The following is a 23,648-nucleotide window of genomic DNA, read 5'->3' as shown; positions in this document are numbered from 1 at the left end:
ACATACTTGAATAGATTTAAATTGCCTGGGACATTTTACCCATGAGCAACATTCAGGTGTAAACAGGTGTACATGGCTACACAGCAACTTGTTTATATAAACTATAGTAGTACTTATCTGTTATCTACTGTGTATCCTGTGCTTGAATGGCTGCCCCCATGGCTACACAGCAACTTGTTTATATAAACTATAGTAGTATTTATCTGTTATCTACTGTGTATCCTGTGCTTGAATGGCTGCCCCCATGGCTACACAGCAGCTTGTTTATATAAACTATTGTAGTACTTATCTGTTATCTTATCTGTTATCCTGTGCTTGAATGGCTGCCCCCATGGCTACACAGAAGCTTTTTTATATAAACTATAGTAGTACTTATCTGTTATCTACTGTGTATCATGTGCTTGAATGGCTGCTCCCATGGCTACACAGCAGCTTGTTTATATAAACTATAGTAGTACTTATCTGTTATCTACTGTGTATCCTGTGCTTGAATGGCTGCCCCCATGGCTACACAGCAGCTTGTCTATATAAACTATAGTAGTACTTATCTGTTATCTTATCTGTTATCCTGTGCTTGAATGGCTGCCCCCATGGCTACACAGAAGCTTGTTTATATAAACTATAGTAGTACTTATCTGTTATCTACTGTGTATCATGTGCTTGAATGGCTGCCCCCATGGCTACACAGCAGCTTGTTTATATAAACTATAGTAGTATAGTTGTGTTTCTGAACCAAACACTTGAGTTTTGCCAGTGCAGGGCAACAGTACATTACTGGAGGCTTACTTCTGCCTAAGGCCTTCTGGTAGATGCACCTCCTATTAGAATAGAGTCCAGAAAGAAAGTAAGAGCCATATGCTCCATCCCATTATACAGACTAAGGGCAGGACATAGTCACAAAAGTCCTGGGCCATTTTGAAAACCATCCTCCTAGAGGGCACAGGTGATTGAACCAGGACCTCCTCACCAGCGTATCCTATGTTCAGGGCCGGATTTACCTTTTGTGCTCCCCTAGGCACAGCTGCTGTGGCGCCCCCCAAGACCAATGGCTCGCTCACTCCAACCTTACAAATGAGAACTGCACGACCACGGGCATTGCGCCGGTGTGTGCACATGCGCGGTGCAGTCGCGCGATGATGTCATTACGCGCGCTAAAGGAATAAGTTGTTTGCGCTCTTTTTCCTTTTAGGTCACAGTTATAAAGATGTTAGGGGCACCTGCTTGCCGCCCCTAAACATCTTGCCGCCCTAGGCCCGGGCCTAGGGGGCCTCTCCCTAAATCCGGCCCTGCCTATGTTAATCCAATATAAACAGAATTAATCCTCAGAAGTATTAACTTTGGCAATTTCACATTTTTTATTGAGTATTGAGAAAGACTTATTCAATTATTTTGCAGGAACACGCTGAAATGGACTTCTGCATGCACAAAAATAGATATTTCCACAGAGAATATCTGAAGTCAAAAAGAAATTACTCAAGCAAGTTATTAAAAGGAGACTGTACACTATTTAAAGAGGATTTAGATAAGAGCCAAGTAATAACAAAAGTAATGGACATATCTAAGTATACTGATATCTTGACATTCCTACTGTAGAACAACGACAAGCGGAATAAAATATGTGATGTCATCACCCCATGTTGTTAAGGAATAAACCTAAAAGCAGATCAAGTCCTAAGATAATATGTAGGGAAATATTGCATGCAATAACCTAATCTAATTCTTTCAAATAAACAAAACTTAAAGGGCATGTAAAGGCATAAAAATAAAATTCCATTTTTACTTTCTTTAATGAAAAAGAAACCTATCTCCTATATACTTTATTTAAAAAATATGTACCGTTTTTATAAGAAACCTGACTGTATGTAGTGAAATTCTTCCTTCATTTACTGCTGTGGATAGGAATTGTCAGACGGTCCCTAACTGCTGAGCAGGGAAACAATCATACTTATGAACAGCAGGGGGAGCCCCCGCCTTACTTCCCAGCCATGCAGAACTCAAGCAGCTTTGTTTATGACGATCCCTAAGCAGCCCAGACCACACTGAGCATGTGCACAGTCTTAGTCTTGCAAAGATGTATAACAAAGTTACAAGATGGTGATCCCCTGTAGCCAACTTTGAAAGCATAAATTAATTGTTTGATTTTTCTTTGTTTGATTTTTCTTGTGGTGCAGTAAGTTCATGTTTATATTTAGTATACAAAATACAGCATTTCTAGCCTTATTCTATTTTAGACTTTACATGCCCTTTAAGGGCATTTGAAATGCCATAACAGTAGATTCAAGGTTCAGAATGCTTCATGTCAGTGGTTACTACACTCTAAGGCTTACCTGCTTTGGGGGGCCTAAAGCAGTGACAGCTTGTCTTAGCCTGAAGGTGTGAGAATTTGGGAGAATGGGCAGGTAGATATGTAGGACTACATTGGCATGTTGAGTGGTTGCCAACAGGTCTTTATAAGCCCGCTGTATGATCAGCCCAGCTTGACCCAGGGCACATTTGACCAAATCAGGCTGAGATTCACTACATTATTGACCTTACCAAACAAGCAAATCCCACAATGTATGGTCAGCTTTATCATAGTTTAAAGGGATACTGTCATGAGAAAAAAAAATTCAAAATGAATCAGTTAATAGTGCTGCTCCAGCAGAATTCTGCACTGAAATCCATTTCTCAAAAGAGCAAATCGATTTTTTATATTCAATTTTGAAATCTGACATGGGGCTAGACATATTGTCAATTTCCCAGCTACCCCAAGTCATGTTACTTGTGCTCTGATAAACTTCAATCACTCTTTACTGCTGTACTGCAAGTTAGACTGATATCACCCCCTCCCTTTCCCCCCCCCAGCAGCCAAACAATAGAACAATGGGAAGGTAACCAGATAACAGCTCCCTAACACAAGATAACAGCTGCCTGGTAGATCTAAGAACAGCACTCAATAGTAAAAATCCATTTCCCACTGAGACACATTCAGTTACATTGAGAAGGAAAAACAGCAGCCTGCCAGAAAGCATTTCTCTCCTAAAGTGCAGGCACAAGTCACATGACCAGGGGCAGCTGGGAAATTGACAAAATGTCTAGCTCCGTGTCAGATTTCAAAATTAAATATAAAAAAATGCGTTTTGAAAAAAACATGTTTTCCGATGACAGGATCCCTTTAAGTTGCAGGAAAGTAAAGACAAAGGCAGTAAGCTGAGGGACAGGAGACCATAGTCGCACTGTAGGATCATGTGGAATGTGAAAGAACATGGCAAAAAGCATTGAGAATTAAAATGAATCACAACGGTGTATAATTGACAATGTTGAGTCTTGATGATGATGGACAGGTAGATGCTATAGAGAGACAGACTGTGTCCAGTGATGCGGAGTAGATGAAATCAATGACTAAATCTCGGCAGTGAGCCTGGGCGTTTGGAATGTTAGTGGCATTTAGCTATAATGATGGATGCATCTGTTACTGTAGCACAGGGGTCCCCAACCTTTTTAAACCGTGAGCCACATTCAAATATAAAAAGAGTTGGGGAGCAACACAAGCATGAAAAAGTCCCTTGGGGTGCCAAATAATGGATGTGATGGGCTATTTGGTAGCCCCTATGTGGAGTGGCAGTGTACAAGAAGCTCTACTTGGCACTATACTTAGTTTTATGCAATTAAAACTTGCTTTCAAGCTTGGAATTCAAAAATAATCATGTTCTTTGAGGACCTTGAGAGCAACATCCAAGGGGTTGGAGAGCAACATGTTGCTCACGAGCTACTGGTTGGGGATCACCGCTGTAGCAGATGTTAAGGGAGAAAATATTGAGTTTGGATATAGAAATTCCTCATTATCAGTATAGATGAAGCATACATGCCAAGGTAATAATGCAGACAGAAAGAAGAAACATGAGGAAGGAGGGGTGTAGATTTGGGTGTAACACTGTCGACATCATACGAAAATGTTAAGTGTTCTGTTCTTCCATTATACCATGATGCAGCTTAAAAACAAAACACCCCTGTAACGTAAGGTATCCCAAACTCAGAACTAACTCCAAGGACCCGTCTTCTGCCTATAGCAGCCACCTTTGGCTTCGGGAAGAGCCCTCCAGTATTCAGATGCTGCCAGGCAAGGAGAGCGTTCTGAGCAGGCTAGGGAGCCAAACATATGCAGAAGGGATGGGGGAGCAGTCAGCGAGATGTGGAACAGGCACGGTCAATACCAGACAGGCAATGCAGTGCCACATCAGATAACAGAAGAGTAGTCGGGGTCACAGGCAGAGGTTGGTACAGGTGGCAGAATGGAACAGACAAGAGTCAGGAACAAGAACAGACTTAGAGAAGCGCTCAAGAACTATAGGAATAGAACTTTACGTTGGGAATTTGGAAATAGTACATTTGCCCCTAAAAATATTTGAATTTTGCACCAACCGAGATGACGACAAGTGGCGCACGGAAGAAAGCTGAAAATCCCCAAGCCGCGCGAAACCCGAAAACGGCATTCAGGAGCTACCTGACGAAGAGGCAGGCGGATATGCCGCACTAAACCACCAGGTACTCTTACAACCCCATTCATACAACAAGATGGAAACAGGCTGTCTGCAAGTTTGGATATATGGTTCTGAACCATTAGGCTGTATCTGTGCTATAAAACAGCAGTTCTGGATGCATAGCTGGCCAAAGGGACATAAATGAGTGATTGGCATGTTTCTGCCCATGATGCCTTATGGGAGAATCAAAACTCTTATTTTGGTATCTAGGCAGTGCTGTGTGTACAGCATGAGACTAGTAAATACCTTTCAGAAGGCATCACTTTGCATGTAAATTGCTAGTGAAGGGCTTTTTGGCTCCTTTTAGCCCTTCTCACCCTAGCCAGGTTCGGTTTCTCACAACCCCGTTCATAGAAATTGTGATGGGAACAATGGATCACAGTAGACTCTAAAGCAGCCTTTGCTACATGGGAAGCAGCAAGTAGGGTTACCTACTGTATTCACCCACAGACTGGGGCAGAGGGTACTACTGAACATGAAAATGTATTTAGCAAACAACAGAGTTAATAATGGCAGTAAAGAAGACTTGTGTTTTCATGGAAAGTTGTTGCTACAGTTTCATTGTATCTATAGCACTGTGTGATGCTACTGGAACATAGGCCACAATAAATATTGCAAAGTATTGAGGGTAGAAGTTACAATGGCTGACAGGGCAAAAGTACTTTCTTTATTGTACGTTCACAAGATTATGTTTGCACACATTTTTGCACCTTATGCAGGACTACATCATCTCTCAGTACATGAGGCCCATAATGGTACACTATACATGTAACATATACTATAACTTGTTTGAAGAGCAGATTTATGAAGCTGCCCATCTGCTGGTTAAGTAGAGAATCGAGCAGTGTTTCAGAAACTGCAGAAAGTGTAAATAGAGGGCAGTTGCGCAGAAGCTTTGTAGGCTGGACCCTCTATTATAAAGGTTCCACAGTTTATGGCTCCTATTTGACTGTGGTAATGGAATGGGAATTTTTAGAAAATGGAGGTCTAATGCATGTGAAGGAAATGCCTTCTCATATTAAAGGCACCTTCAATCACATCTATGGGGAATGAGTTTTGCCTACTTGATCTAGTTTATATTTAATATGTATTTTTGTTTTTACCAATGTTTTTGTGGTCACAGATTTATTAATGATGCACAAAAAGAAAGAACAAAAAAAAATTAATTTCATAGATAGAGTTCTCATGAAGAATATTTAGAGTGAGAAAATATTTTCATGCAAAGTAGAAGGAATTTTGGGGATGCACGGGGCTGCCAGATTAGCCTGTTTCCCAGTGGACCTGAAAGACCCCTGTCACCCATATAAATTGTTCTTGATCTAGGGGCCAAATGACTGAATCAGACTCATCCACAAGGTGGTGGCAAAGTTAAACAAAGATTTGAGTATGTATAACTAAACTTTATTGCCTTAGTAATCCCTGTTCCAACCACTGAATCTGTAGTGTCAGTGGGAGATCTTTATGAATATGGCACCCACTGTAGCAGGGATCCCCAACTTTTTTACTCATGAGCTACATTCAAATGTAAAAAGAGTTGCAGCCACACAAGGACACAAAACATTCCTGGGGCTGCCAAATAAGGGCTGTGATTGGCTATTGGTTAGTCCCTATGTGAACTGGCAGACTTTAGGAGACTCTGTTTGGCAGTGCACCTGGTTTTTATACAACCAAGCCTGGAATTCAAAAATAATCATTTGCTTTGAGGTCACTGGGAGCAACATCCAAGGGGTAAGCCACTGGGTGGGGATCACTGCTCGATGGGTTACAACTTTTTTTTATTTTATAATAAATATATAATAGGGTTGTACCTGTACATGCTCACGATGGTGTTCCCATTATGCATGAGATACACATATACATCTTCAACCTCTTCATGCTTCAGTATACTAAACGTGAAGAAATATATACCTGTATGAGGATAGATGGAAGTAAGTAACAAGCAAGAAACAGAGTTAGACTAAGTAACTAAGGCAATAATAAAGTATATTACATATATAACATATATAACATATATGCACCATCACATTCCCTCACCTGGACATGCAGGATATATGATCACTTATGCCTAACTGCGCTCATATAGACATTGGCTCCTCAGGGCTAGAAGGAAAACTGTGTCTGCTATATCTAGGTCAATGAATGGCTGCCCACTAGGGTTGCCACCCGGCCTAGCCGGTAAAAATTATGGTTGATCCCAATGTTATTAATAGGGAAAAAAGCTAAATATATAGGAAGGCTGGTATTTCTTTCCAGAAAAGTTGGCAACCCTACTGCCCATGTGCAAGTGTAAGTCATTGGTCAACTCATTTGTTATTACTGACCCATTGTAGTGAGTAGTCTGTAGAAAGACTTGTAAAATGTTTCTTTATCCATACATTCACTTGATGAATGGGATTTAGTTTTACAGATGCTTCTTTCTGTGTTCCTCATTACATTAGTGAGTGGGTTCCACCAGCACAAGAGCAAGTCCTGTCCATGCCTTGGCCCGATTCTCTGGAATTCACAGAGAAGACGGGGCTGCAGATGTAAGTTTCACACCTACAGTAAATTTAGAATTTTAAAAGAAACAAACTGCACATTTAAAGGTTCTTGTGCTTCAATGGAGGTTTGGAATGAGGTATAAAAGGAGAAATACAGACCAAATATATGGTCCTATAGAAATCTATATCATGCTTGAGTATAAGCTGGAAATGACTGAATGTGTATTTACACTGATGAAAGCTGACAGCCACATGTTACTCAGAGGTCGGAAACAGGAGCTTACATTTACAGGGTGATCTGACCATCCGTTTAAGAAATGGCTTAGTCAGACATCAGCCAGATATCAAAAATTGCCCAATAGTCTGAGAATGTGGCATATACATTTTTAAATGATGATCCTTCTACTCAGCCAGTTCTTACTTTCTCATTCCTTTCTTCTGTTTTATAAGTAGTGACAGTCACTTTATTTCTTCCTATTTTTGTCACTCACCTGTGACTGGGGCTGAGAATCTGCCAGTCATCACATCAAAAAAGTTTCCAATATTGGTTTCGACACTGCTGAAAATGATTCCACTATTTATGTTGCTGAAGTGGGTCGCCATGGAGGCCATAAACGCTACCTGTGAAATAAATGAACATGAATTTACTCTTTATGTGGTACTCGGTGCTCCATTTAGTGGAATAAATCAAGCCGCCTATGTTATATGGCACAGCTTCTTGGAAAAGCTAAATACCTCGAGCAGGCGATGTACATGTATAGAGTGCTCAGATTATAATTCCTTTCCATTCTCTGACCCTTGGTGCTCTAGGAACTGTTGTTATGATGAAGAAACTATAAGTGAATAATGTTAAGGCCAATAGATTAAAACAGATGTGGATTCCCTGTAGGGAGAGGTCATATCTCAAAGGGCAGCAATGTTCTGGTGAGTATTTAATTTTACAAATCATTTATTAGAATAGAAATCCATGACAAACAGGTTAGATAAGGCCATCTGTGTGTAGCTGAAAAGTGTTAGTGTGCCTAGCCCTTTTATCGCATATTATCACATGTTCTCATGCAATACATGCAGTGTGCAGTCAGGTGTAGTGGGTTTCCATAGAACAAAGTATTATTTGTACTCTTGTGAAGGTTGATGGGTCCCTCAGTAAGAACAGTGCACATCAAGACCTTAACGTAGAAGTTCTAAAGTTTAATAGGAAATGTACATTAGACTGAGGCTGAGTTCTAGTAATGTGGATTAGGGTGTTCTTTAACCTCAGACCCTCCATTCAAACATTTCCTTCAAACTCAGCAAGAATTTTTGGTCTATTGTCCCCTTATGCCCTATGGTTGTTACAGTTTTTAAATATCCTGCTTTTCTAGCCCTTTATCACTCGAGGTGGCATCTCCTGAAAAGGAACATGGTTTGTCTGGGGCTCTTTGATCCACAGTCACCAACCAAAATCCAGCTAGTGATTCACTACCTTGCAAAGGTTGATGGCTTCTACAGTGCACGTGGAAACTTTCTCTACGTAAAAGTCTTAAATGTGACACGGTGGATTAAGCTATAGGTTTGACATTGGCCTCTTCTCTTCTGAGGTAGAAGGTCTATTTGTGTCTTATGTCCTATGGTTAACACAGCTTCTGAACACTCTGCTCTGGCCCTTCCCCACCCAAAGTTGAATCTCCCGGTAAGGAACAAGTCACAAAAACCGCAGTCACCATCCAAAATGAAGCTAGTGAACCATTAACTTGGACATGCCAAGATAAATCAAACGATTGTCTTAATTTTTTGTGTTTTTTCTTGGCGACACAGGGAGGCACATTTATTAAAGGTCGAATTTCAAATTCATGTGAGTTTTTTTTAACTCTATTACATTTGAATAGACTCGAAATTTGATTGGGGGGTTATTTAATAAAAAAAATCGAATATCTTAAAATCGCACTAATTTTACTGGCTTGAAAACTCTAATCAAATTCAACTAAAATCGATTCTAGCTTTTTCTCCGATAAAAAACGCAAATGTTAGGAAGGCTGTCCAAATTTGTCCCTGGACCTCTCCCATTGACTTATACATGAACTTGTCAGGTTTTAAGGTGGTGGCAAATGGGGATTGCGACTAATCTTCCCATCTACCATCACCCTTAAGTGTGTAAATATAAAAATATCTGGAACGGTCCAATTCCTATGACGGACGAATGGCTAGTGTCAGAGGGTTGATATTTGTCACCCCCACCCTCTATGACGCCATAACGCTATAGGGCCCAAGGCAGGATGGACTAATGGTCTACTGTGGACAATGGTCACTCATATAGCTTATACTAGGCCATACAAACAAAAGATCATCACTCTGTTACTTAAATTCCAGAGTGTTAGCATAACGCTTGTCTGTCTGTTGGGGCCCCTTACTGCTGAAGTGCTGCTCAAATTACTTGAAATACCACAATGGCCTTGGTTAGCCGATAGCTGATTGCGAGGCTGTGGACTGTTGGAGCTAGGCACAGTATGTTACAACATTCCTTTGATAACATGTAAGACTAAGTAAATCATTTAGACATTAATTGTACAAGGAGGAGACAGACTATGTATGGTATTTCCGTGAAACCCTTGTCACACTTATTGTAAAAGCCTTCTGAAAGCTATATAATGCCTGGACCAAGAGGTGGGTCTTTGGTAAGTCCTTGGCTGACATTCTGTGTGTTACTCCAACAGCTTACCCAGACAAAACTGTTATGTTGTATTATGTAAGAATAAATTGCCTGACTATTTCTAAAGGTTTTCCTTTACTGAGTTTTGTCTTACACGAGGTCAAAATGGTACTACAAAAAATACCATCAAGTGATAAATAGTCAAATTTTAATTTTTAAAGGGCCAGAGTGTGATAAATCTTGAAATTCAACTTAAAACTCAAATTGAGTTTGTATAATCCACAATTCGAATTTGAAAGTTTTAACCATAAAAAAATGTGAATTTCAATTCGAATTTTCAATTTGACCCTTAATAAATCTACCCCTTAACAATATGAAATGGCATAATGCATTTCAGCCCATCCATACCATGAAAAATTAACATTCACCTGTATAGTTATTCTCAGTGCTAAGAGAACACATTGCAAATGAATTTTTGTGTTAAGTTAGAACACCATGTTTTGAAGATTTATTTCAAGCATTTCTGTGTAGTGTGATCAACTGTTTAAACAATAACATAAAGTGATGGAATCACAGTCATTGAAAATTTTATATATACCCATTAAATGTAAATTTTCCAGCCCTATAGGATACTATTATGAAAGGCAATTGTATTTGTATGGATTTAGTAGAACTAGGGAATATGTCAATCAGAATTTTCCTAGAGAGGATTCCAGTGCTGTCATGTTGTCATGATATTTTAATTCTATTCTACTTCCTATTGACTTAAACGGTTGCCCTAATTGCCCATCTTACTGATCATGTCACTTTGCAGTGTTAGTTCTATTTACATCTAATTATTCCTCATTCTAACTTTCTTCTTCGTGGCAGAAAGGCTCAGTTCCAAGATAATAACTCACAGGGATTTTCATATTTATTGACTTTTCCGCCCACGTGTGAATGATATTGCAGAACATGGGTTCATTGCATTGCTCTTTATTTATGTTTCAAGTTGGGATTAAGCAGTGATCAATGAACTGTCCTTTTTGTCTAAACAGCACTATGTACCACTTTCACAGGCAAATTAAAGAAGAAAATATTAACTGTTTTTGTGTTGGTATTCCCTTTCTGGTATACCCTTTGCATGGGCTGTTACTTTACCTCTGAACGATTGGCCTCCAGTGTCAAATGCTTAGATTTCATCTTCCACACAACTGGCTGAATACTATAATACTGATCTGTTCATTGTGGGCAATGGCCCATGCAAACTGATTGGACAAGTGGCATGTGCCTGATGCCCTGTCCACTAGCCCAAAAGAAGTGTCAGCTCCATGAGACCACTAGCACTACTCAAATCCATGACTTTGCTTGTAAAAGCAACCAACACTTTCTTCATAATCTTTAGTTTCCCTCACCTTACAGTCAGTCCTTGGGTATTACCCAAAGCCCCAAGGTGTAGTGTGGGTATTTTCTGTTACCTCATGTATAAAAGGGGAGAGGATCCTTTCTACTTCCTTTCTTTGGACTTTACCTAACCAGGGGGTAAAAATGTTAAAGGACGAGCGGTTGAGGAAGTGAAAGAACTTCCAGTGAATGGTGTCCAGAATCACTAATTTGTCAACCCTGCTACAGCCACAACATCTTTCCTCCAAACATTTCCAGCTCAGAATGAAGGTCACAATTTAACAATGCTCTACTGTTTAGCACATGTGGCCTGAAGAGAAATCACTTCCCCCCACCACCTCCCTTTCTATCAGGTTCCACTAAGTTGTAAATTTTAGGTGGGTGTTGGCCTGTATCTGAAGCCACAGCCAATTGCTTTTATCCCAGAATATAGAACAAGCAACTGTACCTTCCTATGAACACAGCTGTATTAAAAATGGATGGCTAGTGGGAGACAAGCGGGTGTCTCTTGGATGCCCATCTGAACTCAGTTGGCACACGACTTGCACCCACAGCTCCTTGCACCCACAGCTCCTTCCTTGCACCCACAGCTCTGTACTTTGCACAATCAGGTTCAGCAAAAGGTGCAAAAAGCAGGTAGGCTGCATTGAAATTGGATAGGAGCTAGTGCTTCATGGGTAGGTCCGATTTTGCAACCATGGGATTTTTATATGATGACATAGCAACACATTCTTTTATAGAACTGCAGAAAATAAACCTTAATATATTGTTGCCTTAAAAATTGCCCTCACCCAAACATTAAACCTCACTGAAATATGCAAGCATAAATACTGCTTTTGTAAATAAACACAGTTCTGCTCATTATATTCAAGACATACAAATACTGGTTAGAGTTGTAAAGCCAGTCACCAGAAAGATATTGGCTGTTTATCTGTAGCATATTCATTTACATATCCATTGTCTCAGCACAATAAGAGAGAGCACTTACGGAATCATAACTTCTGCATTTTAATCACTAACATGAGCTGAACACAATAGCCTTGTTGTATTAGCACTGGCACGAGGGAGGTATTAATAATTAATACTCCTCAGTTGTTATATACGAGACAAGACTGTTTATATAATTATTATATTGTTGTAAAGGAACTGCCCATGGCATGGCATTTTTATTCCAGTCATATTCAAAAGACTTTTTGCAATGTTATATCATAAGTGTGAAAAAATATGTAATTGTGATCAATACATCTTCAAAAATATATATAAAAATAAATGGGCATGGCCGGATTTACATAGTGGACGCCCCAAAGCCTACTTCCATTCGTTGCCCCTGTCCCCTCCCCTTTATTCGTGCAAATTTTCATAATCTAGACCAAAGCAAAGTTATGCTGAAAGAACACAAGTCACAAGTCACTCTCATACCAAACACTGATTTGGAACATTTTCAGTGCTAATTTGTTTTATTTGTTTGAAGTATGAATCAATTTTGATTCGTACTGCCTGCAGCTTTGGTGCTAGAACCATGAACAAAATTGCTGCATGGTGGGTAAAAAAACATGGCAATTGTGCATGAAATTACACTTAAGGTGGCCATACACGTGCCGATAAAAGCTGCCGACAGACTGAGTCGGCAGCTTATTGTCCGTGTATGGGGCCCTCCGACAGGCTTCCCCGATCAATATCTGGCCAAAAGTCGGCCAGATGTCGATCGGACGGGACTAAAAATCCCGTCGGATTGCGGCAGCATCTGTTCGTTGATGTGGTCCCGCGATCCGACCGCCCGTTAGCCATCGTTAGGATCCAATCGTTGGGCCCACGACCGGATCAGCCCGATATTGCCCACCTCAAGGTGGGCATATCGGGGAGAGATCCGCTCGTTTGGCGACATTGCCAAACGAACAGATCTCTCCGTGTATGGCCATCTTAAGTTCACTGCACTTGCAGATGTAAATGTCCCTATTCTTAGAGTCTGCTCATTTGGTTACCTTGAGTAGATCTGTTGGTGTAAGGCCAAATTAGGGGTTATATTACAAACCCTGTGCACTGATTTAATCTTTCCTTTGTGTGCAGATTATTCTCTTAAGACTCTTATACATTCTTACCTGCTTTTGGTGGATATTTCATTTGTTCTACCATAGGGAAACTCAAAGAAAATGCAGCCCTGTATTTCCTATTAGTTTTCACTCATTGGGGCTCAGGCAGCGGCTTTCTTACTAGGGATGTAGCGAACGTCGGAAAAAAAGTTCGCGAACATATTCGCGAACTTGCGCAAAAATGCGAGCGGTTCGCGAACGGTTCGCGAACCCCATAGACTTCAATGGGAAGGCGAACTTTAACATCTAGAAAAGACATTTCTGGCCAGAAAAATGATTTTAAAGTTGTTTAAAGGGTGCAACGACCTGGACAGTGGCATGCCAGAGGGGGATCAAGGGCAAAAATGTATCTGAAAAATCTGCCTGTGTGTGCTTGGAAGAGATAGTGTAGGGGGAGAGCTGTTAGTGATTTCAGGGACAGATGAAAAAAAAAATTAAAGTTGGTGCTGCTGAACTACTAGGAGCAGCAGATTAGCACACCAGTCCCACTCCCCAACACTGCTAGACTAATAGCACTGGGCTCTTATAGTAGTAGTAGTAGTAGTAGTAGTAAAACAACAAAAAAATAAATAAAAGCAGTCCTTACAAGGACTACTGTTATTGCAGCAGTCAGCAGATGAGATCAGAAGCAGGACAGCTGCCCACTGCAGCTACATACAGAGCACTGCCAGTAGAAGGTAGATTACTAGCCAGCAAAGCTACCTAAGCTTAAATGTCCCTCAAACCCCTGCAGACTTCTGTCCCTCCAATAACAGAGCAGTATCAAAACGATTACTAGCCAGCAAACTTTCAACTGTCCCTGAAATCACTAACAGGCAGCAGCTCTCTCCCTACACTATCTCTTCAGCACACACAGGCAGAGTGAAAAAACGCTGCAGGGCTTCGGTTTTTATAGGGAAGGGGAGTGGTCCAGGGGAGAGCTTCCTGATTGGCTGCCATGTACCTGCTGGTCTGGGGTGAGAGGGCAAAAAAAAGCGCCAACAATGGCGAACCCAAAATGGCGAACGTCGCGCGACGTTCGCGAACTTCCGGCGAGCGCGAACACCCGATGTTCGCGCGAACAAGTTCGCCGGCGAACAGTTCGCGACATCTCTATTTCTTACTCCAATGCTCCCAGTTGCATGCAGATCCAGGTATGCAGGCTCTCTACACTGGCTCGAGTTCAGCGTGTATGACACTGGCATGTGCTGAACCCGTCTTGGCGTAGAGACCTCAGACGTACTCTTGCATGGATCTGCAGCATTCCTGGGGCACACACTTTGCCTGCTGTTAGGAATATTGCTGGTGATTAAACACAAATGCTGTGCTTTAATAAATAAAAAATAAAGAATAAACATACACACCTCTGGAGATAAGCACAAATGAGGGCAGGACAAAAACAAGTCCAAGTTCAGGCCGAGGGTCAAGGGTGGGTGGCAAACAAACGTAAAGAGGAAAAGGCCAAGGTCAGAACAGGCAGAGGACTTGTAGAGTCACTTAACGGCTAAGGTCAAAACAGGGAGATCAAATATCAGAGGGAACAGGGACAATATAGGAACAGGACAGGAACAGGGTTACCGGATCAGGAACAAAATCACAGGAACTAAAGAAAATTGCGATCAGGAACACAATCAACAGGACACAAGGCTAGGATAAGGTATGTTGGCCAATGATCCAGCATGGGGGAGTCTGGGAAGCGGGCTTTAATAGGCCAATAATGAGCTATTGCCAGCAGCGTGACTAAGGGAACATGGAATTGGAGGCAGCTGCACAGAAGATATTCTATAAGAGTTAGGCTACAGCCACACTGACTCCTGTGGCTCAAGTGGGAGGAGCAGTGGCAGGAAAACAACAGGTCCCTGGTTTCTCTCAGGTAAACTCCAGACCCGGTGCAAATAAAAATAAATATTAAAATATTCGGAATAATTTAAAAAAGCTAGTTGGGCCCCTGATCACATTAGACCCCTAGGCTATAGCCTAGATAAGTCTGTGCATTATTCTGCCACTGGGTGCAGGCAAGTATCAAACTCAGGTGGGACCCTAATTCCTTTTTTTGGATTTGCAAAATGTATGGAAAATCCCACACACTGAGAACCAACCAATTTGGATATAAATTAGTGTTTGCTGCAGTTTTACTTGTATAAGTATGACTGGATTGTGTGGCCTGTTGGTGACTCTGAACTGGGCACAACATGGAAGAGTTTGTGTGTCCTTCCTTTGTCAGGATGTGTTTCCTCTTGGTACTCTGGGTGTTCTTCCACTGTCCAAAAACATACAGTTTAATTAGATCCTGATAAAACTGACCCTTGCAAATGTGCTAGGGAATTAGATTGTAAGCTCAACTGGAGCAGTGACTGGTGTGAATGATGGAGAGAATGCTTCATTATTGCTGCATAAATTCCCCTTTAAAAAATATCTAGTCATTGAGATGTAAGTCATTCGGGCAATTCTAGTATTTAAATTAATTTATTCTGTTAGAGCCAAACCCGTGTTTATGACTTTACCAAACAATATCATTTACTTGGAAAAGTAGCTGATTTAATTGTTCAGAAAAACAAACAACGGCTTTTCATCAAGGAGCTTTTATGGGAACGACTACATTTGATAATTGCATTCCCCCGTATTTACATTCTTTTATCTGTGAAAAGCAAAACAAATAAAGAACTGAATGTTAATTTTCTATTTTAATGGTAGATGGATGATTATTGGAAACAATAATGAATAATGTAAGCGTACTATAAATTACTATTGGAGCTGTTAATAAGATGTCTTAATAAGATGATTATTTGGACAGTGCCCCAGACATTGCTACTGTATCAGTGAGCCCCCAAACTGCTTATAATGGGTGGAGGGGCACACAGTGGTGTAACTAGAATGTGCCAGCCCCCCCCTAAAAATCTTGAGAGGGGCCCAGCGCACTCCAATCTCCATCCTCCCACCAGCCTGGACTCCTCCCACACCCCATCCAGAACCCACCCATCCAGACTCCGCCCACTACCTGCCCCACACTGATATGCTCTGCTTCCCCATGGCAGGTAAGAGAGCAGCTAGGGAATGGGTCCTTTTTGGCTATGGAGGAAGTAGACCTTTTCCCTAGGCCCCCCTGCGACTGCGGGGTCTGGTTCCTCAATAGTTACGCCACTGGGGGCACATTTATGCAGTGTCCCAGCTGGAAAATAAACCAAATAAATCATCCAGTTCACATGCAATGATAAATGAATCAAATGATAAACTACAGATGCAGCCGAGGAACAGACAACAGTATTGGCATATTAAAGGAACATTGAACATTTTTTTTGCAGGATTTGGGTTTCATTCAAACTAGTCAGACTAAATCCAAACCATAAAGAATTCATTCCACTACAACGTAGCCCGTTTATTAAATGAGAAGGAAAGGTTATAACTAAGAGTCTATATAAAAACACCAGTAAACTCCATCCTCCATCAAAAGGGACACCACATTCAGTAATGAACTAAATATTTTGCCAAGTTTCCCATCAAAAATTATGCCCATAGAAATAATGGGTGAAAAAAATTGCTGCGCGACAAAAATTTGTTCAAAAAAAGATTTGTTGTCCATAGACTTCAATGCATTTTGGTCAATTTTCATGTTTCGTGAATTTTTGTGAACTGAAATGGGTCAGATTCACCCATAACTAATCACATTTCTTTCCTTCTATTGTGTACACATGGACTGTATTAGACTTCCTTCTTTCAGCATAAACCTCCAGGGCTAGGGCTTGAGCATGCTCAGCTTGCTCCTCTCTCCCTCTCCCCCTCCCACCTCGACTCTCTCTTGTAATCTGAGCCCAGAGCTATGAGTGAACAGGGAGAGACTCAGGCAGAGAATCCATTGCCCTGCTGCTCCCCTTGCCTTTTCAACTGCAGACAAATTTTGGAGTAAAATCCTAAATCTGCCTTCACCTGATCAGAAACTATGCTTCCAGGAGCAGGCAGAGCTGGAGTGGAAGAGCAGCGGGAAGTGGATTCTTGGCCTGCGGAGAAACACAGGGCGAGATCCAACATCGTCTGGCCCAAGCCTAATACCATTGATGGATTGTCCATCCATGTCATTTCCAGACGTAAATGAGCCTCATCTGAATGCAGCCCTTTTCATAAAATATCAAGAGCGGCTGGAAACCCCTGACCCAAATGCTTAGAGTTTTGTTCATTAAATGGACATCCAACAATCAGTTTAAGGATCTCAGACAGTTTGTTCCTTGTTATCAATAAATACCTAACTGTGATGGATGATACTGTCCGTTTTACAGGAGTGCTTGAGGTAATGTGGCATTAAGGAAAAACGTATTCACTGCTCTGAGAATCATCTTGAATCCACAAGGTCCTATTGAGGATAATGCAGAATTACAACGATTAATTAAAGGTTTATTTTCAGACCAAGTTATTCAGAAAGATTCAAAAAATCTTAAAATCTGGCCAGCCAGAAACACAATAAATAAGTGGCCGGCCAGATTTTAAGATTTTTTTAATGATAAATAAATTGTATACTTTCTGAATAACTGAATACACCATTAATTAATCCTTGTACTGTCCATTTTACCTTTACAGATATTCATTTAAAACCACAGTGGCAGTAGCAGAAATGTTCTGTATTTCTTTTGATATAGTCAGACATTATAATACAGTCTTGGGAGAGATTTCCCAGTGCTTGAAAGGGGTCCTTACTCAAATGCAGATAAGCATCTTTCACATTTACATAAATATGTGTAATATTTCAAAATGCCACTTTAAATGTCATCACGATAAAGCTGGAGAGACAGGGTATCCCAGAATCTGTTTTGCTGCTACATGTTCAGCTTGGTAAATTGACAGATTTATAATAATAAACCTTTACAAAATGTCTCATCTCAACCTGTAGTTTTATACATCACAGGCCAGGGGGCAACCAAGTTACCTGAGCCACCAGTAAGACACTTGGAAATACTGCGGTCCAGAAGCTGAAGCAAGATCACATAGACTTCTGGAAAAGCCCCCAGTTCCCATCTTGCGCACACAATCCAGGACCAGGATACCGTACACTAACAAGAGTTTGTTCTTCGTAATGGAAAACTTCCTTTTTCCAGAATATGCAAGTTCTGCTTTTTTAACAACAAATAATGGAGGCAGAATATCCCTCTTTAAAATAACTGTGGAGTATTTCAGAGTTTCTATGTAATAATCAATGTCCAACCCCAACAGCCAGTCAATACTGGGTAGATGGTTATAAAAATGAATATGAAGGATTTTAAGAAATGAATAACAGGCAGTACAGTCCCGTTGATTCAGCATGTATTGCAATGACAATGGATTGGAGTGAGTAAACCCAGTGTTGCAAATGGCACCATACTTAATGGAATCAAGAAGAATATGTTTAATGAATCCAACTTAGTTATTGATGTCAATAGTACTTTTATAATCTATCGATTGTACAGGTATGGGATCTGTTATCTTAAAACCCGTTGTTCAGAAAGCTCAGAATGATTGTCTCCCATTTTATCCAAATAATCCATATTTGGAAAAATGATTACCTTTTTCTCTGTAATAATAAAACAGTAGCTTGTACTTGATCCCAACTAAGATATAATTAATCCTTATTGGAGGCAAAACCAGCCTACTGGGTTAATTTAATGTTTACATGATTTTCTAGTAGACTTAAAGTATGAAGATCCAAATTACAGAAAGATCAGTTGTGTGGGAAGCCCCAAGTCCCGAGCTTTCTGGATAACAGGTCCTATACCTTTAGTTGTAGGTTCCCCCAATCCTTAGGGTACACTTTAACTCTGCCTGTGTATTATAACTGAGACTGAATTCACAGCAACAGCTCAATCTTTTAGAGCACCCTGTGATTTAAATGTTAAAAATGACTCTTTGTTTAAAATTGTATATTATATATGGTTATTTTAAATTTGTTGTAACATTCTGCATCCACAGAATAGATAGACTCTAGTATGCAGAGGACATTTCATCCACCCAACAAAGGTACTTGTGCAATACTTGCTCCTTTGTTTTTTTACACCTTGTAGCCTTCATCTATTTCTTGACTGTACCAACTGTAACACTATGCAGTGCCCTGGAACATGAATCTTTTACAGATGTCATGTAACGTTGGGGGAAAAGCAAATCTGAAAACAGGCAATGGCAGGTGACAGACAAAGAAAGTCCAGGACTAGCCGGGAGGTCAAGTTAGCAAGTCTAGAACAGATCAGGAGGTCAGGGTAAGTTGCAGACAAAGCAAGTCTAGGACCAGCCAGGAGGTCAGCTTAGCAAGTCTAGAACAAATCAGGAGGTCAGGGTAAGTTGCAGACAAAGCAAGTCCAGGACCAGCCAGGAGGTCACCTTAGCAAGTCTAGAACAAATCAGGAGGTCAGGGTAAGTTGTAGATAAAGCAAGTCCAGGATCAGACAGGAGGTCAGGTTAAATTGGAGATTATATCAAGGTAGAGGTCAAGAAACAAAAACTAGCAAACAACTCCTCTTCACAAGGCTTCAACAAGGGAGATAGTATCTGTCTTAGGCAGATAATATCTCCAGCTTCTGGGTTTAAATTGTTGTAGACAACAAGTACACCAATATAGTTGGGTACTGGAGGATGCAAGTTTCACAAATGGGGTTCATTTAGGAACACTTGACAAATTTGCAATACACTAACCCATAGCAATCAATTGGTGATCAGTTTTGTACAGTAACAATTTGATTGGTCGCCATGGGTTACAGGCCAAGTGCAATAGTACATTGATCTCACTGCTTATTTAATGCCTCCATGGCATGCAGGAATGTTATCCCATCATGTCTTTCCAAATCCACAAGTTCCCCTTCTGTCTCCTGAATAGTATATTCTTTCAAATTCAATTTGCAGAGCCATACAACACTGCTGTACTTTATGCCCACCTTAAGGTTTGCACCTGTCTGGTGGGACTTCCACTTCTCTGTATTGAAGGTAAGTCACGAGCTTCAACTATGACCCACCACTAAACTGACAATAGTACAGAAAACCTTCACATTATTCAAGTGGTGGCAGCATCAGTGTGGGTGTGCTAGAACATGCTGTTTGATACATACTTTAGTTTGATATATACAGTATATGTATTCCCTATTGTTGGGTTGACTGTGTGATAGAACTACAGCAGATGTTTAACTGTCACTTACATCATCAGTGTTTCACCTCTTAATGAATTTTTGCCACCTGCTGCAGACATCATAAAGCTGAAGTCAATACAACTCTTTTCTCCTTCAGAATGTAAGGTAATTGCCCAGGTAAAGGGTCATTGGCATTTGTTAATATTATAACTTGAAATGATTAGAATATGTCCAAATATAAATAGATCATCTATCCAGAGAAACAGGAGATGAATCGCCCAATATGAGCAGAACACAAGTCAATGAAATGTCCCCATTGTACAAAGAAAGATACCTGGATTTTACTTAGAAGACAGCAAACTGGACAAGAGGTTCTCAGGTTACTCATCTTTAATCTCCCTCCAGCAGTTGATCAAAAACTTGCAATATTTTGTACAACTTTAATTTGAAAATACTGCTAATTATATTTTGGGTTCAATTCATGTATAACTAAGGCTCCACTGAGGCACAATGAGCTGGGTATTGCTTTGTTCACACAACTGAAAAAGATGGCTGGAGGAGAGCGGATATAAAACGTCCCCCAATTAAAACAGAACTTGAAAATGGTTTTGCTATTTACAGAATTGAAACTCAAATCAACCATCTTTGTACTGTATATTGTTCCGTCTGCATTTCTATTGCTGTTTGAATAATAGACATATTCATTAGCTGTTGATGGTTCATGATTAATCTATATATGTGGAAGACGTAATTGTATCCTCCTTCACAGTTAGGGGCCCATTCACTAAGTTCGAGTGAAGGAATAGAAGAAAAAAATACTTCGAATTTCGAAGTGTTTTTTTGGCTACTTCAACCATCGAATGGGCTACTTCGACCTTCAACTACGACTTCGAATTGAATGATTCGAACTAAAAATTGTTCGACTATTCGACCATTTGATAGTCGAAGTACTGCATCTTTAAGAAAAAACTTCGACCCCCTAGTTCGCCACCTAAAAGCTACCGAACTCGATGTTAGCCTATGGGGAAGGTCCCCATAGGCTTGGCTAACTTTTTTTGGTCGAAGGATAATCCTTCGATCGTTGGATTAAAATCCTTCGAATTGTTCGATTCGAAAGGATTTAATCGTTCGATTGAACGATTATTCCTTCGATCGTTTGACCAAAGTATTTGCGCAAAATCCTTCGACTTCGATATTCGAAGTCGAAGGATTTTCATTCCCCAGTCGAAGGATTTTCATTCCCCAGTGGAATATCGAGGGTTAATTAACCCTCGATATTCGACCCTTGATGAATTTGCCCCTTAGTGTATTTCCACTTTTGAAAATGAATATATGAATGAAAAGCCTGCCCTACTGATAAGATAACTATTCTAAAGAATTCTATCAATTCTAACTCACTGGCAATGAAGCGGGAGGGTATACATAACCAAATGTTGCTGTTGTGCTCCTGATAACCATAGTGACTTTCTCAGAAGCCAATTTATTTTAATGGCAGTTTCTGCTTTTGAAACGTAGGTGTCAGACAAGCTGGTAATTATGAAACTCTACTCTCGACCCCGTCCCCCAAGCAATCGTTTGGGGTTGTAATTCACACCATTCTGTTTTTTTGAAAATGTTCATTTGTGATAACAACAACAACAACAACAACAACAAAAAAGCCTGTGGGAATTAAAATTAAAATCAAAGTGGTGACTAAGTTTGTTTTGTAACTTAGTTGATATAATGTTTAACCCACTAGCATCTGATCCTGGATTCGAGTCTAAACTAGAAACATCAGATTTGCTCACAGATACATTAGAGATCTTTTCCTCACCCTGACAGCTTCTTTAATCTCAAATACAAACTTCCTAGGTTTTTGGATACTCTATTTTGTATAGAGAATAATGTACCCCCAACTGGCCTCGTGTTTTTAAACAGGGGGTACATTATTTGATATAATACAGAAGTTTCAGTGAGTCATGTGACAGAAATTGCATCACTGAGCACCAATTTTAACCGATGACATCGAGGATATAATTTACAGAATATTCATGGCTCTTGTGTATTATAAACATCCAACTGAATGTGCTCTACTTAGGGACTCATGGATAAATACTGCTGTGGAATTTCACAGATCACTTGAGGTAAAAAGAGATTTGATTTTATTTGACACAAGCTCTGTGGATTTTGAACTCACAAAGAGTCAGCGCCCCAAATAAAGGAATCACACAATTTTTATAAACTTGGGGACATATGACATAAGAACTTATAGGTGGAAAATGGCGCTATCATTGTGAGAGCATAAAAAATTCTCTTTACAACACAGAAAACAAAGAACTGCTCACATAACCAAACAGATGTTTAAACAGATGACTAATTACCAATACTAGCGTGAGAACAGAATCCATTCAAGTGAGGGTGGCTCCAGGGAGAATCTGCCTACAGAGAATTGAATTCTCTCTCGATAACCCTAGTTTCTGCCTTACTTGGATTAGCCCCAGCCACAACCCCCCTTCTCTCCTTGTGGCCATGATTGGGGGTGGGGTCAGGAGGCAGGCAGGTGTCCCACGGTGGCCCACCAACCCAATCCAACCTTACTCTTCAACAGCAGCTTTAGGTAGATATCATATAATTGGCGTCCTCCGTTATATATACAGGTATATATATATATCCCCATGGAATATTGATTTGATTACAGTAAATTGCCAGTGCCATCAAATCATACAAAAAAAAAAAACTTGCTTCATATCTCATCAAACATCTCCATAATCAAATCTATTTTGCTTGGAAAAACACAATCACCATAATTGTTAGACCGACGGGTAAATCAAAGATATAAAAATTGTGTAACATCTCGTCATTATTATCTCTCGCTGAGAATTAATTTTCCCTATCCCTAGCTATATGGCTATGAAACTATTTTTTTGCAGGTTCTCCTGAATAAATATCATGTAGAATTCATATTTCTTTGTATCCCACCCTGGGTTCTTTTGCACAGTGAATGATAATGAAACAGATGATTATTTCATTTGGTCCCTTGTAACAAACATAGTTGGTAAATATTTTATTTCTCTGCGCACACAGTCTTAATTGTATAGAAATTATCTGTGCCTTGAAAAAATGATTAATCAAAATAATAACGATGTTTCTCAACTCCTTTTATTTTACCAGCATTTTTTCCAGCACATTTTATTGTACAAAATATATTGGATTATTTATGTCTAATTGCATTAATGTTATATTCTATGAGTGGTTTTTTCCTGTGTATTCCTCTATATAGGGAGCTGAAAGAATAATAATGAATACAAAGAAAGCAAGCACTAATGTTTTAGAATAACGAGATTAAAAAAAGTAAAGTCTGCGTGTGTTTCATATTGATATCAATAGGAATTACCAGTTTCTAAAAATAATTAAGATAATACAATTTTTTTGTTAAGCAATGTTTTGGATTTTGCCAAAAAGCTAGTTTACTACTGAAATGCCAATTTCAACTAGGGGTAGACAGAAGATAC

The 23,648-nt window shown here is 40.0% G+C and overlaps 1 protein-coding gene across 1 annotated transcript in view; it reads right to left on the bottom strand.

Moving 5' to 3' along the window:
• LOC108705433 (complement C1q tumor necrosis factor-related protein 3-like) overlaps positions 1–23,648 on the bottom strand; it is a 43,348-nt gene that overhangs the window by 4,527 nt on the left and 15,173 nt on the right. Inside the window, exons 4-5 of the mRNA XM_041580601.1 lie at positions 7,492–7,621; positions 6,329–6,428 (exon numbers count right to left, since the gene is read on the bottom strand). Coding sequence (XP_041436535.1) covers positions 6,329–6,428; positions 7,492–7,621 — 230 coding nt within the window. The remainder of the gene's footprint in view (positions 1–6,328; positions 6,429–7,491; positions 7,622–23,648) is intronic.

This window comes from Xenopus laevis, chromosome 1S (assembly GCF_017654675.1).
Source record: "Xenopus laevis strain J_2021 chromosome 1S, Xenopus_laevis_v10.1, whole genome shotgun sequence".
Lineage (NCBI taxonomy): Eukaryota > Metazoa > Chordata > Amphibia > Anura > Pipidae > Xenopus > Xenopus laevis.
This window is presented reverse-complemented; position numbering and strand designations above follow the sequence as displayed.